The following is a 15,697-nucleotide window of genomic DNA, read 5'->3' on the forward strand; positions in this document are numbered from 1 at the left end:
AGTCCAAATTGTGTTTCCACTGGAATTTTTTAGAACTTTGTGGAAGCATTAATTTTATTTTCTAAACCTTACCCCAGCAGGCCCCTTCTTCTGGACATTTGGGAAACAGTGATCAGATGTAGACAGGATTATGAATAGAGCTCTGTGCAGATACAAAATTTGTATCTGAAGCCAATGCGCAATCTGCATGTGGTCTGCAAATAGGCACAGATTTGCATGGCTCTGTGAAAACAAGTTTAATAGATAAATACACACTTGTATGAGTTCAGTCAAAGATCCACATTCTGCAATAGCTTCCTGACAAGGTGGCCTCTGCAAAAGACAAAGTCCATATTGTGTAGTCCACAATGAAGATGTGAGCTATAGAGCAGTTGGCTGCTTCACACATTTTCAAAGTTGAAGCTCTTGCTTTCACTTCCTCAAGTAGATACAGCCACATATTCCACTAAGCTGTCTGCGTGCCCAGCACATCATGACTTGCACTAGCTGTAGAGTGGGCATTCATGTCTCATGACCATAGATCCTCCCCTGGCTACATGAAGTGGTGCTACCCTCACAAGCCCTTCACCCAGGTTCCTTCTTACCACCCCATGGCTGGAATAAAATCTCTGGGGTTCTTAAACTCTCAGTTTCTCTCATCATTTGAGTTAGCTGTTTTTAGCTGTATATTGTTAGTACTCTTAGTATTAGTTAGTTTATTTTAGTTTTTCACCAGGGTTTAAACGTTGCCCATTGTGTTAGAGAAGATCCCCAATGAAAAACCCCACATGAGGTGCTTGCTTTGCGTAGAGGAGCTGCATGTCAAAGTGTGAAGTTTGATTTGTAAACCATTCATGGAATGTCAAAACAAAAAGCAGTCAAGTAGCACTTTAAAGACTAGCAAAATAGTTTATTAGGTGAGCTTTCGTGGGACAGACCCATCTGAAGAAGTGGGTCTGTCCCATGAAAGCTCACCTAATAAACTATTTTGCTAGTCTTTAAAGTGCTACTTGACTGCTTTTTGTTTTGATAGTGTATAGACTAGCACGGCTTCCTCTCTGTTACTATTTGTGGAATGGTCTTAGATCGGGGTGGCCAACTGATTTTCATTGGGGGCCACATCAATTTTTTACATGTTCTGGGGGCTAAATACAAAATAGCCCCAATGCTTCCTCCAGTCCCCAGGTTTAACCCCTCTCAGCCCCAAACCCAAGATGAACCTACCTCAGACAATGCCTGCTCCTCCTCACTGCTCCTTCACAGTGGCCGCCAACACCTCCTCAGCACAACTGCGTGGCTCCCCTGGCCTCCTACTCCTTTCCCCCACCTGCAGTGCTGGTGGCTCCCTGCCCTGCTGCAATGATGTAATGGAATTCAATTTAATTGGCTTAACAGCTGGATCCGTCCTGCTGCCTTGCCAGCCATCAAACCAATTAAATTTGGTGCCATTATTTCAGTGCTGCAGGGTGGGGAGCCCGAGAAGTCAGCAGCAGATGAAAAGGTTTTGTGGGCTAGATTCTGTCCCACGGGCCACGTGTTGGCCACCTCTGTCTTAGATGGTTAGGGACCTTCGCCAGACGCAGCACCTTCACACGCAGGCCATGAAGACTGTTTCTTTACCCAGGCCTGTACCAGATTGGAAGTAGCCCTCAGAGTTGATGAGTGCGATTGTCTTATGCTCTCAAGTCTCTTCAGTGAGTGGGGCAAGCAAAAGATTTCCCAAGACAGTCAATGTTTCATGGAGACCTATTTCTTCAGGAGGCATACCATGGAGAGATGTAAGATGCTGTATTCTCAGCTCCTGTTCTGACTCCATGTGTTAGCAGCAGATTTCCTCTGCTTTTCTATGCCAAGCTTTCCCTTGGTCCAGGACTTCACTAGGGCTACAGCATCTGCAGCTTCATTGGCATTGTCTGGATCTGCTGCAGGACCTTCAGGTCAGTCAGTACTAAGTCCTGGTATTCCCCTGCTGCCAACTGTAAAAGGGGGGTGAGTGCCAGGCTCAGCACAGGGGACTTCTTTGTCATCTGCATACTCCTTGGGACTGCACCACTTAGCATCCCTGATGTTGCCCTGGTAACACTTCCTGTCCTGTGTCTTGGCAACATCAGCTGCATTAGCACTAGCACTAACTTCAGTACCAACACCGCTCCTGGCACCAGAGGCAGCTCAGTCATACTTGATGGTGGCTGTGCTGCTTCCACTGCCAGCACCTACCCTCTTACACCTCTCTCCCCACTGGATGATGGATGAGTTGAACTAGTTACTTGCATTCTTTGGCCTGGAGATCCGAGACTCCTCGGCATTCATGTCAGCATTCTCCTCCCACTCACAATAACTTGGCCAGCTTTGAGGACTGTTCATGGAGCGAAATGGCCATGAAGATCAGCACTCATTCTCAGTCAAGCCAGGGGACCCTGGCCTAGCCCCTGCTGGCCATCAGTGCCCTGTCCTTAGGACTGGTGTTCCCCGTGAAATCCGTGGGACACCCCTTTATTGTGAGGGTCAAACTCCTCGTCTCATTTCATGGTGAGATCATTAGGCCTGTCTAGGGTTAGGGGGGGCCCATCAGTTCAGAAGCAGGATCCATCTCTGGCACAGTTACTTGTCTCCATCGTCCCCAGTGAAGACTCTTTGTTTTTTCTTCTCTTCAGTACCTGAGGATTTCAAGGCCCACCAGAACCTTTTGAGTTGCATGGATGCTTCCCTGGGCAGTCAGGCAGAGTTTCTGCTGGAAAATAACCATAAGTTGCTGGACATTCTGCCCCAAAGAGCTGTCTGCCCCAAAGAGAGGCCTGTTCCATTAATAATGGGCTTCTTAGCCTGCAAAGTTCCTGAAGTATCAGGGCCAAGGGTTTTATTCCTGGTACTTTCTACTTCCCAAATCCAAAGGAGAGGTCAGACCGAGGTATTCACCCTTCACTCCAACCCCTTTGGGGTGAAAACCCAAAGCTAAATGAAATTTGCCTCCTTCCTTGAAGGAAGTTATACGCAGCCTCTTGCCCCCATTAGTTATAAATCATGTAAATTAGGTTATATTATAAATCAGAAATAAGTTTTATGAACTATGAAAATGAGTATTTTAATTGGTCAAAGACAAACAGAGCAAAGCAAATCACTAAGAAAGTAATAAAAAGTACACAATCTAAGCTATTTTCACTAAGAAACTGGTTACAAATAATTATCCTAGATGTTACTTCATTTAAAGTCCTTCACAGACCAGAGGTGCCTTTTCTGACCTGTGCAGAGCAATCCTTTCCCCCAACCTTACAGTTAGAATCCTTTTTGCTTCCAGGTGTTTTAAAGTATCTCATTAGAGTGGGGAGGCAGAAGGAAGACAGCCGTTGTTTTCCTACCCTGCCTAATGTAGAATTTCCATAAGGCAGGAAACATTAGTTTGTCATCATCCCCTCCAACCTCCCAGTCACTTCTTTGTAGTAAAGTTCATCAGACCAAGCAGTTGGTTAGTATTGGGTGACCAAATTACCTGACTCTGTTGTCCATGAGGCCAAGTCTACACTATGGCTGTTTCTACACAGGCCACTTCCTTCGGAAGTGGCATGCTAATACAGGGAGCAAAAGATGCTAATGAGACGTCGATGCAAATTCCCTGTGCCTCATTAGCATAATGACACGTGATATGGAGTCCAGAAGACCATTCTTCCGGACTCCAAAACACTGTATAGAAGAGCGGCCGCTGGGGCAGCTTACGGAAGGAAGTCCTTCTTCTGGAGGCCCCTTCTTCCCGAAAATTCACGTGACGTTATGCTAATATGGTGCGGGGAATTTGCATCTGCGCCTCATTAGCATCTTTCGCTCCCTGTATTAACTGTGTAGAAACGGCCTATGAGTTAAAAATTGATACACAATTCCAGCTACATGGATTGCCTAGATGGAATTGATGTATCCTAAATCGCGTTTTTTTCCTGCCATCCTCACAGTGGGACATTGGCAGGAGAAACTCTCCTACACTCCCTTCCTACCCAGATCTCCACCCCTCTCCTGTATTCCCCTCTCACCCAGATCTGCAGCCCGGTTCTGCACCCTCCCTCCCTCCTGTTCAGACCTCAAATCTCAGCATGTATAGGGCTTTTTTCTTTATTTGTTTCTCACTTGTGTCCCCCGACTGATTTGTCTGTAGGTCAGTGGCCACTTTCCTGAATAAGGTTCCCCACCCATGCCCTAAAATAACCTCACTACTCTGTCCCCCTCCCCGCAACTCCCTTTTGGGTCAGGACTCCCTATTTGAGAAATATTGGTCTCCCCTGTGAAATCTGCATAGTATAAGGGAAGAGCACACCAAAGACTGTATTTCATGGGCACAGACCACATTTCATGGTCCATGACATGTTTTTCATGGCCGTGAATTTGGTAGGGCCCTATATATGATAAATATAGCTGTACTTAAGTATAGTTTTTTCTACTAACAGTTGTGTGTGAGGGGGTAGTTTTTATTTTTTTGTGGGAGCTGTTCTGATCTGGTTACTAAAGCAGGCTATATATTAGATTTTTAGTATTTGTATTAATGTTGTGCCCACTGGAAACCTATTGTGTTGGTCATTGAACAAACACCTAACACAAGACACTGCCTTGCATGAAAAAGGTAGTCTATTTGTGGTCTTTCTGAAAATATTATCTGTTCATACTGGTTACGAAAATTATGTTGGACACCATGGCTCTAGTTGGCTCAATATTTAATTTGGAAGGAATCTGAAGTTTTGAATGGGTACCTCATGTGGCATTACAAAATCTGTCAAAGGAACATACCTGTAATTATTTGGTAAAGTAGATAATTGAAACTAGCTGATACTTCGCCATTTTGTTTTTATACAGCAATATTTCTGCCGATGACATGCTGTACACAGAGACAGATCTGGAAGAAAGCATGGACAAAATTGAAACCATCAATTTTCATGAAGTGAAAGAGGTGGCAGGAATCAAGTTCTGGTGTTACCATGCAGGCCATGTCCTGGGAGCAGCCATGTTTATGATTGAAATAGCTGGTGTGAAGGTATTGGAATGACTTAACATAGAGATTACCAATTGTGGTCTGCTGAGAGCTGGCATGTCACCTGTTGTTAGCTGTCCTTGCATCCAGTAGTTAAATTGCATTAAAAGACAAATTAATCCATAAATACTTAATTTTTGTACATCTTTCTATCTAGGAACTTAACTAGCCTCCATCACTATAGTACTATAATGCCTCACATTAATCAATCAATCTTCATTATACCCTTGTGAGGCAGGAAAATACTAATTTTTTCATTTTTTTGCATAGAGAATTGAAGCACAGAAAAAATAAATGATTTATCCAAAGTTACACTACACGTCTGGGTCAGAATCAGACGTCAAATGCAAATTTGTGACTCCCAGTTCACTATCTGGACAGGAAGACCATTCTTCTTTATCAGCAATTTCTAAAGTGTTCACAGAGACACTAGGAAATGATCACAAATAGTGAAAATGTTTTATGTAGTTGCAAATAGGAAGTAGTGATACATAAGGTAATTTCCCTGTTAAGATATAGTTTACATTATGAAAACTTAAGAACCTCTGGCTTAGCAAGATTCAGAAGAGGTTAAACACACATATTGAGAAGACACCAGTTAAATAGCTAAAATGAAAATGAGAAAAAGTATTGGTTTTCTTACTGATCATCACCTGGTGGTAGGAAGGAAGAGCCTTTCTTCTCTGTTGTGTGTATTGCTCAAATTGTTTTTTTATGTGCATTATGTTCTGTGCTTTCTTGTGAAGCTCATATGGTATATGCTATAGGATAGCAGGCTATACAGTTTATCATTTCCACTGGTCTTCTCTGTTCTTAGTCACGCTTTTGAGCATGATTTGTATATAAACGCTCTTCAAAGGCGTGATTGTCAGATACAGCATGTTGAAGTTATGAAGTGAAAATCCTTTAATTCACTTCATTGGGGTCTCAATTTGCCCCTTACTAGGCAGTTAGGAGTTGGTCTAAGAAGAACCAATGTACTGGCGAACAGAATAAAGAACATACTGAAAGCATGTTAAATTATGGGTTTTTCTTTAAAAACACGTGCCATTTTTCAGTTTTAAGTGATAATGTGGAAATATTACATTTGACCCTCCATACGCCACATGTCCCTAATCTGGGAACACTCATGGTCCAGAGGAGGAAGTAGCTGTGCACACTAGCGCTGTCCCTCCCCTTGGGCTGGCGGACAGCAGCTCAACTCACATTTCTCTGCAAGCTTTTCCCTGATGCTCCCATAATGCAGGGTACCAGGCGAGTGCCCCAGCCGGGTCACACTCACACCCAGAGGCACAGCACGTTCCCCGTCTGGCAAAGTCTTTAATGCATATACCCTGTTTCCCAAGATTGCCAGGTTAAAGAGGTTCAAGTATACTATAAATCTGGAACATTAGCCTTGCTAGAATATTAAACTTTGGCTTACAAAACATATTATTATCTTTTTGCTGACTTAGTTATTCTGTCTAATTACAAAGCTATTCTTTTTCTTTCTCTGTCATAGCTGTTATATACAGGTGATTTCTCAAGACAGGAAGACAGACACTTGATGGCAGCTGAGATTCCTAATATTAAACCTGATATTCTTATCATTGTAAGTTTCACACTGTCATTACTTTAGTAGTTGGGAGTGTCTAGAAGGAATTACTAAGGTCTGAAGTGAATATCAAAATAAAAATGGAAGCTTGGCATGTGGCCAGGCTGCAGGGAAAATCAATATAATCCTGGCTTTTTTTCTATGATTATTTTTTCCTACTGAATTTCTTTAAAGTGTTGTGTGAAGTACCTTAGTGCATGGCTTTTCACTCATAAAAATCACTTGCCATGCACCATTCCCAGCAATGCTCTTGAGGAGTTTTGTGTTATTCGTGATGTTATAGTATGATGCATTCTGGAGTATGAGCCAGCTCACTGTGGCAGGGTATTTGAGATGCCTGTGGAAGAAATGTGTTTAGGCAGTGTTGTGTTCAATGATCTTCTTCACTTGGCCAGTATTTAGCAAATAATAACTTCTGTATGGTGTGTTTCAGGCCGGTTTCAAAGGGCTTTCCAAAACACCATATACTTCACCAACCTGTGTAAGCCCTATGTTTGTCCCAAAGGGGCACTCACAAACAGCCTAGACCAGGAGTAGGACAAGCAAATAATTGCAACTGTAACAACTGAAGTTATGGCAGGGAATATGGCAGGACACAAGTTAATGCCCTTTTTTTTGTAAGAATTATTAAGGGACTTATTAATACATATACATAGTTAAGACCTTGTTTTTAAATCTTCTCTGCAAGAGGGCATCTCCAGGCCCATAGTGCCCTGTGTCAGCATAATGTAGCATTGGTTCAGTACTGACTCAGAGCAAAGCCTGGAATTTGGTGTTTTACCTTTGGGGTTACATTTAGAATCTGTGGTCAGTTTATAGTTAGGGCCCTACCAATTTCATGTCGATGAAAAATGCATCCTGGACTGTGAAATAAGCCCTTCCCTGTGAAATCTGATTTCCCCCTTGCTTACAGGCACATGCCATTCAGGGGACTCCTACCTGCAAGTTCAGGCTGGTCTGGGGAGGGAGAGGACTTGTTCTTCCTCTGCATGGTGACTCTTGCCTTCAGGGCATGTTCAGACCTTCATCATAGTGACTCCCCTGCTGCAGGAAGCTCCCTGCCCAGCTCAGGAGGTTTATGCAGCTATAGAGACTTGCAGGGGTGCTTATGATCCCCCCCGCTGCTCCTGGAGGCACTCCAGCCAGAGAACTCCTAGCTGCTGGACTGGGAAGGCACAGGATTTGTCCTTCCTTTGCGTGGGGAGGAGGAGGAGGAGAAGATCAGATCCACTTCCAGGTATCCTAAGAGTTGGGTACTGAATTTCACATGTAAACAGCTGAAAATATGAAACTGACCAATTGAAAACCCGGTGGCTGTGAAATTGCTTAAAATGAACCTTAAATTTGGTAGGAACCCTATTTATGGTGTTATGAGATGTGTTTCTGCTAAAGAAATGTCTTAAGGCTCTAGACTGAGACCTCATCTAGACTGTGAATTTGTCCCTGATTTCAGCCACCGGTATAGCTGTACTCTTACATCCTCAAGTTTAGGCACTCTTCGGCCGTTTCTGCATAGGCCACTTTCTTCAAAAGTGGCATGGTAATATGCGGCCCAAAATATGCTAATGAGGCACAGATGCAAATTCCCCATGCCTCATTCACATACGGTCACATGATTTGGAGTCTGGAAGACCATTCTTCTGGACTCCAAAATGCCATGTAGAAGTGCGGCCCTGGGGGAGCTTCTAGAAGGAAGTCCTTCTTCCGGAGGCCCCTTCTTCCCGAAAATTTTTGGGAAGAAGGGGTCTCTGGAAGAAGGACTTTCTTCCAGAAGCTCCCCCAGGGCCGCGCTTCTACATGGCGTTTTGGAGTCCAGAAGAACGGTCTTCCGGACTCCAAATCATGTGATCGTATGCTAATGAGGCATGGGGAATTTGCATCTGTGCCTCATTAGCATATTTTGGGCCGCGTATTACCATGCCACTTTCGAAGAATGTGGCCTGTGTAGAAACAGCCTTTGTGTCAGTGGAGCTTATCCTGATTTCAGGCAGGGTAAAAAGCAGCTTTGCCTGGCTGTGGTAGGCATTTGTCGTGGTGGAGCTGCATTAGTGGCAGAGTAAATCCCCAATGCAGACAAGTCTTTTGAGAAAGTGGGGAAGGTTGCCTCAGTCTAGCAAAGTGCAGCTCTGGTTACCAGGTCAGGTTTTCCTGCCATTGTAGTTTTGGCTCAGAGTCAACAATGCATATGCATTCATTTTACATTCCTTATTTAGTAAAATCATAGAATCATAGAATGCTAGGACTGGAAGGGACCTTGAGAGGTCATCGAGTCCAGCCCCCTGCCCTCATGGCAGGACCAAGTACTGTCTAGACCATCCCTGATAGACATTTATCTAACCTGTTCTTATATATGTCCAGAGATGGAGATTCCACAACCTCCCTAGGCAATTTATTCCAGTGTTTGACCACCCTGACAGCTAAGAACTTTTTCCTAATGTCCAACCTAAGCCTCCCTTGCTGCAGTTTAAGCCCATTGCTTCTTGTTCTATCCTCAGAGGTCAAGAAGAACAAGTTTTCTCCCTCCTCCTTATGGCCCACTTTTAGATACCTGAAAACCGTTATGTCCCCCCTTAATCTTCTTTTTTCCAAACTAAACAAGCCAAATTGTTTCAGCCTTTCTTCATAGGTCATATTCTCTAGACCTTTGATCATTCTTGTTGCTCTTTTCTGGACCCTTTCCAATTTCTCCACGTTTCTTGAAATGCGGTGCCCAGAACTGGGCACAATACTCCAACTGAGGCCTAACCAGCACAGAGTAGAGCAGACGAATGACTTCTCATGTCTTGTTCACAACGCACCTGTTAATGCATCCCAGAATCATGTTTGCTTTTTTTGCAACAGCATCACAACGTTGTAGCATTTAAAAAGCAGCATTTAAAAACCTGAGACTAGTATCAGAATCTTAGTCTGTCTGCTGCCAGCATCTGTCCTTACAATCAGACTCTGTTTTCACAGCAAACTGTCTACCTGAATTCAATGCATTCTTTCCCCTTGCAATTCATGTTTTCAGTAAAGTCAAGTGAGCATTGTGTATGTGATGTATTTTGCACTAGAATGGAAGAATTTAGCCGTAAATAGAAGCTCTTTTCCAATAAGATAACCTCAGTATGCCAGACAGCATTTTTTAGTTTACTTCAGAGAAGAGTATAACAGAATTGGAGATTTGGTTCTCTATAATTGTTTTTAATAATAGCTCTGTATGTACTTTACTACTTAGGAATCCACGTATGGTACACATATTCATGAAAAAAGGGAAGAGCGAGAAGCCAGATTTTGTAACACTGTTCATGATATTGTAAATAGAGGAGGAAGAGGTCTTATTCCTGTCTTTGCCTTGGGTCGCGCTCAGGAGCTGCTTTTGATCTTAGGTATGTATCTTCACATCATTTACCACTGAATAAGCAAAATACAGTGAAAATTGTTGAATAGCTGTCCTTTATGTACAAAAAGTATTTAATTAAATAGATCTTTCACCACCTTTGCTGTGAGGTGATGACTTAAAAATTCCAGGGTGGCTTAAATCAAGATCACTTAAATCCTAAGTGGAAAGCCTGGATTTCAATAATTAATTTTAGTTAATGTTTCCATTTCTAGTTCAGTTAGTGCCTAAAGAAGCAATCACTCTCATTGGTTGATGCAACCATTAAAGCATGATGATTTTCCAGTAAACAGAATCTTTAAACTAGATTTGGAGAATCTTTTTGCTACATGAGGTGGTATATATAATGATGCACATTCATGTAAGCAAATACCTAGTTTAATGTTTTCAGATTCTTATAATTGTATATTTTAGTATTTTAGAAAATGGTTAATGATGTACTGCGTATTTACTGGATAACTAGTCTTTTGATCATGATTTGTGACAAGATTCATTAGGATTATAATAATAATTTAATTAAACACACAAAACAGGATATAACATTTTGTGTTAAACAAAACAGCCTTTAGGCGACGTCTACACTAGCACACTACGTCAAAGTAGCCTATTTTGAAGCAAGAACATCGAAATAGGCTACTTCGACGCGTATCATCTACACGTACTCCAGGGCTGGTGCCGTCGACATTCAACGTCGAAGTAGCGACAGGGAACGTCGAAAGGAGCCGCCCTGGAAGGAAATGCGGAGTGTCCACACACACAAGCACCCTCTTTCGAATAAGGGGCCAGGAAAACCCGCGGACCGGGTCACAGGCTGGACTAGCCCTTCCGGGACAACAGCAAGCTGCTTCTTTAAAGGGCCCCTCCCAGACACACCCGGCCTGCACAGCATGAGGTCTGCAGAGCAGTAGCCACTCTCTCGCAGACCAAGTCACAGCAGATATGGACACCCAGCAGCAGCAGGAGGAGGAGGCCCTCCAGGTAGTCATTTGGGGGCAAGCGCCCTGCTAGGCGCTGCCCGGGAGGCCGCCCAGTAGTTCCTGCCAGAGGAGTCCTCCCCGGAGGCAGACGGGGATGCCCCTGACCACCGGGCTCCCCTCTTCCTCCCTCACCGGCTGCTCCCCCACCTCTGGAGCTACCCCACCAGCTCTGAGTGGTGGGAACAGCTCGTCATGCGGGAGTGGAATGACAATATGTGGCTCCGGAACTTCTGCATGCGCCGGCAGACCTTTCTCGAGCTCTGCCAGTGGCTCACCCCAGCACTGAGGCACCACGACACCCGGATGCGGCGCGCCCTCCCTGTCGAGAGGAGGGTCGCGATAGCTGTCTGGAAGCTGGCCACTCCAGACAGCTATCACTCCGTGGGACACCAGTTTGGAGTGGGAAGGGCCACGGTCGGGGCCGTTGTCATGGAGGTAAGGAGGCCGGGGCACGCACCCACTGGGGGCCGGGGGGGGCAGGAGGGAGGGGCAGGGTATGGGCTGAGGAGGGAGGGAGGGGCCGGGTGTGGGGCTGGGGAGGGAGGGAGCGGCACCAGGGAGGGAGGGGCTGGGCGGGTGGGGTACCCGGGGAGGTTCCTGGGAGGGGGGCCTCGGGAAAGGGCCCTGGGGCACCCTGCACAGCCTCATGGGCGCCTGTGTTCCCTTCCCCACAGATGGTCCGTGTGCTTAATGCCATGTTGCTCCAGAGGGTCGTCTGACTCGGGGACCTGGACGCAGCTGTTGCCGGATTCGCCTCCGTGGGCTTCCCGAACTGCTTCGGGGCCGTGGATGGGACCCACATCCCCATCCACGCCCCGGACCACAGCGGAGGAGGATACCTAAATCACAGGGGCTACCACTCCGTGGTCCTGCAAGCCATGGTGGACAGTCGGGGCCGCTTCCAGGACGTGTACGTGTGCTGGCCTGGCTGCACACACTATGCCCGTGTTTTTAGGAACTCAGTCCTGTGCTGCTGGCTAGAGGCGGGGACCTACATCCCCCAGAGGGGGATCCCTCTGGGGGATACCACCGTGCCCCTCTGCCTCATGGCAGACACGGCCTACCCCCTCCAGCCCTGGCTCATGTGCCCGTACACCGGCCACCTCAATGCCAGCCAGGAGCAGTTCAACGCCTGTCTGAACCACACCCGCCAGGTGGTGGAGAGGACATTCGGCCGTCTGAAGGGCTGCTGGCGGTGCCTCCTTGCCTGACTGGACGTCAGCCTCCAAAACATCCCCCAGGTTGTGGGCTCGTGCTGCACGCTCCACAACATCATTGAAAGCAAGGGGGAGGCTTTCGTCCAGGAGTGGGTGGTCGACGCCGGCATGGGCTTTCCCCAGCCGGCTACAGCACCCAGCCGCCAGGCCCACCATGAGGGGGTACAGGTCCGCGAGGCCCTGCGGGCCGACTTTGATCAGGGAGACCCCTGAGTACCTCCCTGGCCTTCCCCAGAAGACCCCCACACACACACAGCCCGCACTGCCCGCATACCGCCCCCAACACCCGCACGCCACCCCCCCAACAAGCACATGCCTCCAGCTTTTTGGAAAATAAAACCTTTTTTTTTCTGAACCCTGAAAACTTGTTTTGTTCAAAACAGAAACTGCAACGAATATACAAAAAGGGGGACAACTATATACATGGGGCCCAGCGGATGGCTCAGCCATTGGCCCATCAGTCCGGGGTGGGGGTAGAGGGGTGCGACCCCCCCGGGTACAGCTCGCAACCCCCCCACCCACCGTGTCCGCGGTCCCCAGCGTGGCCGGCTGGGGGCTGGGAGGACCGGCAAGTACGGTCGGGATGCCTCCACTGGCCGGTCTGCAGCCCCAGTGGGCTCTGTGGAGCTTGCAGGTGGCGAGGCGGGTGGGGCGCCAGGCGGTGCAGCAGGGGGGGCCTCGGGTGGACTAGCAGGGAGGGCGGCCTGGGGGGCAGCAGGGGGTGGGAGACGGGCGACAGCCTCCCAGATCGACCTGGCTATGTCCCGAAAGACCCCCATAAAGTCCTCCCATGCCGCCCAGCGCTGGGTGGACTCCTCCCACTCAAACCGCAGTCTCTCCTCCGCCACCTCCGTCTGCCGCTGGAAAGCTGCCAGGAGCTGTGACTCCACAGGGGCCACCCCCAGAGTCCAGCAGTGGCGGGACTGTCCCGCTGCCCTTGGGGGTGTCTCCAGCCGCTGGCGGTGGCTGACCTCCGGTGGGCTGTTGGAGACAACGGACGGTGCCTGGCTGCCTGGGGCATTGGATGCTGCAGCTGGAGAGAGGGAGGGGAAGGCTGTTAGTACAGTGCCCTGGCCCGTGGCCCGTTCCCCCCGCCCCCTCTTGGGTGCTGGGTCTCCATCCCCGTCGGTGGGTTTGATGTCCCTGTTGGGTGTCGCCATGGCATTGTCCCCCCTCCCCCTCAAAAGAGGCATGTTGACATTTTTTATTACTTTGATTTCCTGTCTCTTAACAGCAGTGGAAATGTTTGAAAACCTGCCTTTATAAAACAATGTTGGTTCTGAAAAATTCATGTTTGGAAGCTACTAATACATTTATGTCTTGTGAAATATTCCTCTAGATGAATACTGGCAGAATCACCCTGAACTCCATGACATCCCAATATACTATGCCTCCTCTTTGGCAAAGAAATGTATGGCTGTGTATCAGACGTATGTGAATGCTATGAATGACAAAATCCGCAAGCAGATCAACATCAACAATCCCTTTGTTTTCAAACACATTAGTAATCTAAAGGTGAGTGTGAATGAAGGGCATTTCATGACAGAGGTAAGAGGTATTAAATACTTTGCCTTTACGTGAGCTCCGTCTATACAGGCAACTTCTGTCAACAAAACTGGGCTTTTGTCGATAAAACTCACTGAATGGCTACGTGGTTAAAGCACTCTGTCAAGAATTTGTAGACAAAACTCAGCTGTTCAGCCAGCAGCGTTATACCTCTCCCCAATCAGGTCTAACACTTCTGTCAACAGTGTTTTGTCCACAGAGTGCCAGCGTAGACACTTCTCTCAACAGAGAGAGCTTCTGGTTCCCCGGGTAGCCCTGTTTGCAGAGCTTCTAGTCAGCTGTTCTGTTGAGAGAGGGCCAGGCAGTTTGACTGCTCTCTGTCGGCAGAGCAGATTGCTCTTTCAATCTGCTTTTGTGTGCAGACAGTATCTGTTAACAGAAGTTTTGCTGGGAAATCCCTTCCCACAGTTACGTCTGTTGATGGAAGCTGCCCAGGCAAACATAGCCATAGAATTGAACTAATGTGCAAATATTCTTTCCTAGGAATTTAAGCCATTGATTGATATAGAAGGTTATAACAGAATCCTTGGCAAAAATATGTTTTCTCTGTTATTGACACTTGTTATTTTAAACTCCATTCTGTAATGCTGGATGGCTTATGCGCATCCAATCTGTGCTGTGTAATTTTCACAGAAATCCCACATATTACTTCTTTCTAGTGGTTTCTGACTAATCTCATGAGGGCTGTGCATATTTCTACTGCCTAACATTACCTTTCACTGTGATCTCTTTTATCTTTTAGTGTGGAGTGCTGAATATTTTGTGTGTTTCTGGCTTGTGTGAGTGGCGGCGGGTGGGACTGTTATGTTTGTCTGTACCTTAATTTAAGTGTAAGTTTATGTGGGATTTAAGTTTAGTTCTGGAAAAAACTTAGCCTTTTATTAAAGTATATTTTTTTCTTTGGCATGTACCTGAAATAAATAGGGCGGCATTTGCCATTTTTCTGTAGTTTAAAATATTCAAATATTCATATGAGTTATTTCATTCTGTAATATTAATAGTTATACTGAGGCTATATCATTTATCCAGCTGATATATGTAGGTTTGTTGGGGTGGGAGCATTCCCTTACTCTTTCTTCCTACAGAGATCCACAAGATGTCCTTTATGAGCAAAGGTGGGAGGAGCACTGCCACAGAGGTGACTTCCATGAAGATGAAGCTTTATGTTGCCACACAGCTCCCCTTTCACATATGGATCAGGGATGCAGTCATGACTTTCTTATTTTAACCAATTATGTGAACTAATGTTCATTGTGTTTTGTAGAGTATGGATCACTTTGATGACATTGGCCCCAGTGTGGTTATGGCTTCCCCAGGTATGATGCAGAGTGGCTTATCCAGAGAATTGTTTGAGAGCTGGTGTACTGATAAAAGAAATGGAGTAATAATAGCAGGGTACTGTGTTGAAGGAACACTTGCCAAGGTAAGTTATTTCCCTTTGACTGCCATGATAGGTTGCTGGATTATTTATTTGAATTTGTTAAACAATAAGGTCATTGTCAAGTATAGATGATTGAATACAGCTGAAGCCGATTGGACGTTTCATTTAACTTGCAAATGGTAATTTCCAGTAACATTCTACTCGTAAATGAACAAAACTTTCTATATACTATTTAAAGTTGCCAGGTAGCTTGTCCCAGGAAGGTGCAATTTAACATTATTCTCATTTCTCCCTTCACTCCTCCCACATGGTCTATTTTTCGCCTTATCCTGATCACACGGGAGTCCATGATTGAGCTACCACTTACATCACACATCAGACTGGGATACCTAGCACTTTGATTTGATTTGAAGTTGGGAAGTTCTGGAGGATAGAGCATGACTATCTAAATTTCTGCAATTAAGAGAAAGGACTGCAGAATCCAATTCTGAAATCAGATAGATGCACACCTTATATTGATTTCAGTGGGAGTTATGGTCATATGTCTGAAGGCTAGATAAGTCCTAACTGGGCTGTCCAAGGGGCAGGATGCAAGT

At 46.1% G+C, this 15,697-nt stretch overlaps 1 protein-coding gene across 1 annotated transcript in view; it reads left to right on the plus strand.

Annotated features, from left to right (window-relative positions):
* The window catches only part of CPSF3 (cleavage and polyadenylation specific factor 3), a 49,060-nt gene that overhangs the window by 13,946 nt on the left and 19,417 nt on the right, over positions 1-15,697 (plus strand). The window contains exons 5-9 of the mRNA XM_074991239.1: positions 4,813-4,990; positions 6,489-6,578; positions 9,799-9,949; positions 13,494-13,669; positions 14,985-15,143. Of these exons, the coding sequence (XP_074847340.1) occupies positions 4,813-4,990; positions 6,489-6,578; positions 9,799-9,949; positions 13,494-13,669; positions 14,985-15,143 (754 nt within the window). The remainder of the gene's footprint in view (positions 1-4,812; positions 4,991-6,488; positions 6,579-9,798; positions 9,950-13,493; positions 13,670-14,984; positions 15,144-15,697) is intronic.

The sequence above is a fragment of the Carettochelys insculpta genome, chromosome 3 (genome assembly GCF_033958435.1).
Source record: "Carettochelys insculpta isolate YL-2023 chromosome 3, ASM3395843v1, whole genome shotgun sequence".
In the NCBI taxonomy this organism is placed as follows: domain Eukaryota; kingdom Metazoa; phylum Chordata; order Testudines; family Carettochelyidae; genus Carettochelys; species Carettochelys insculpta.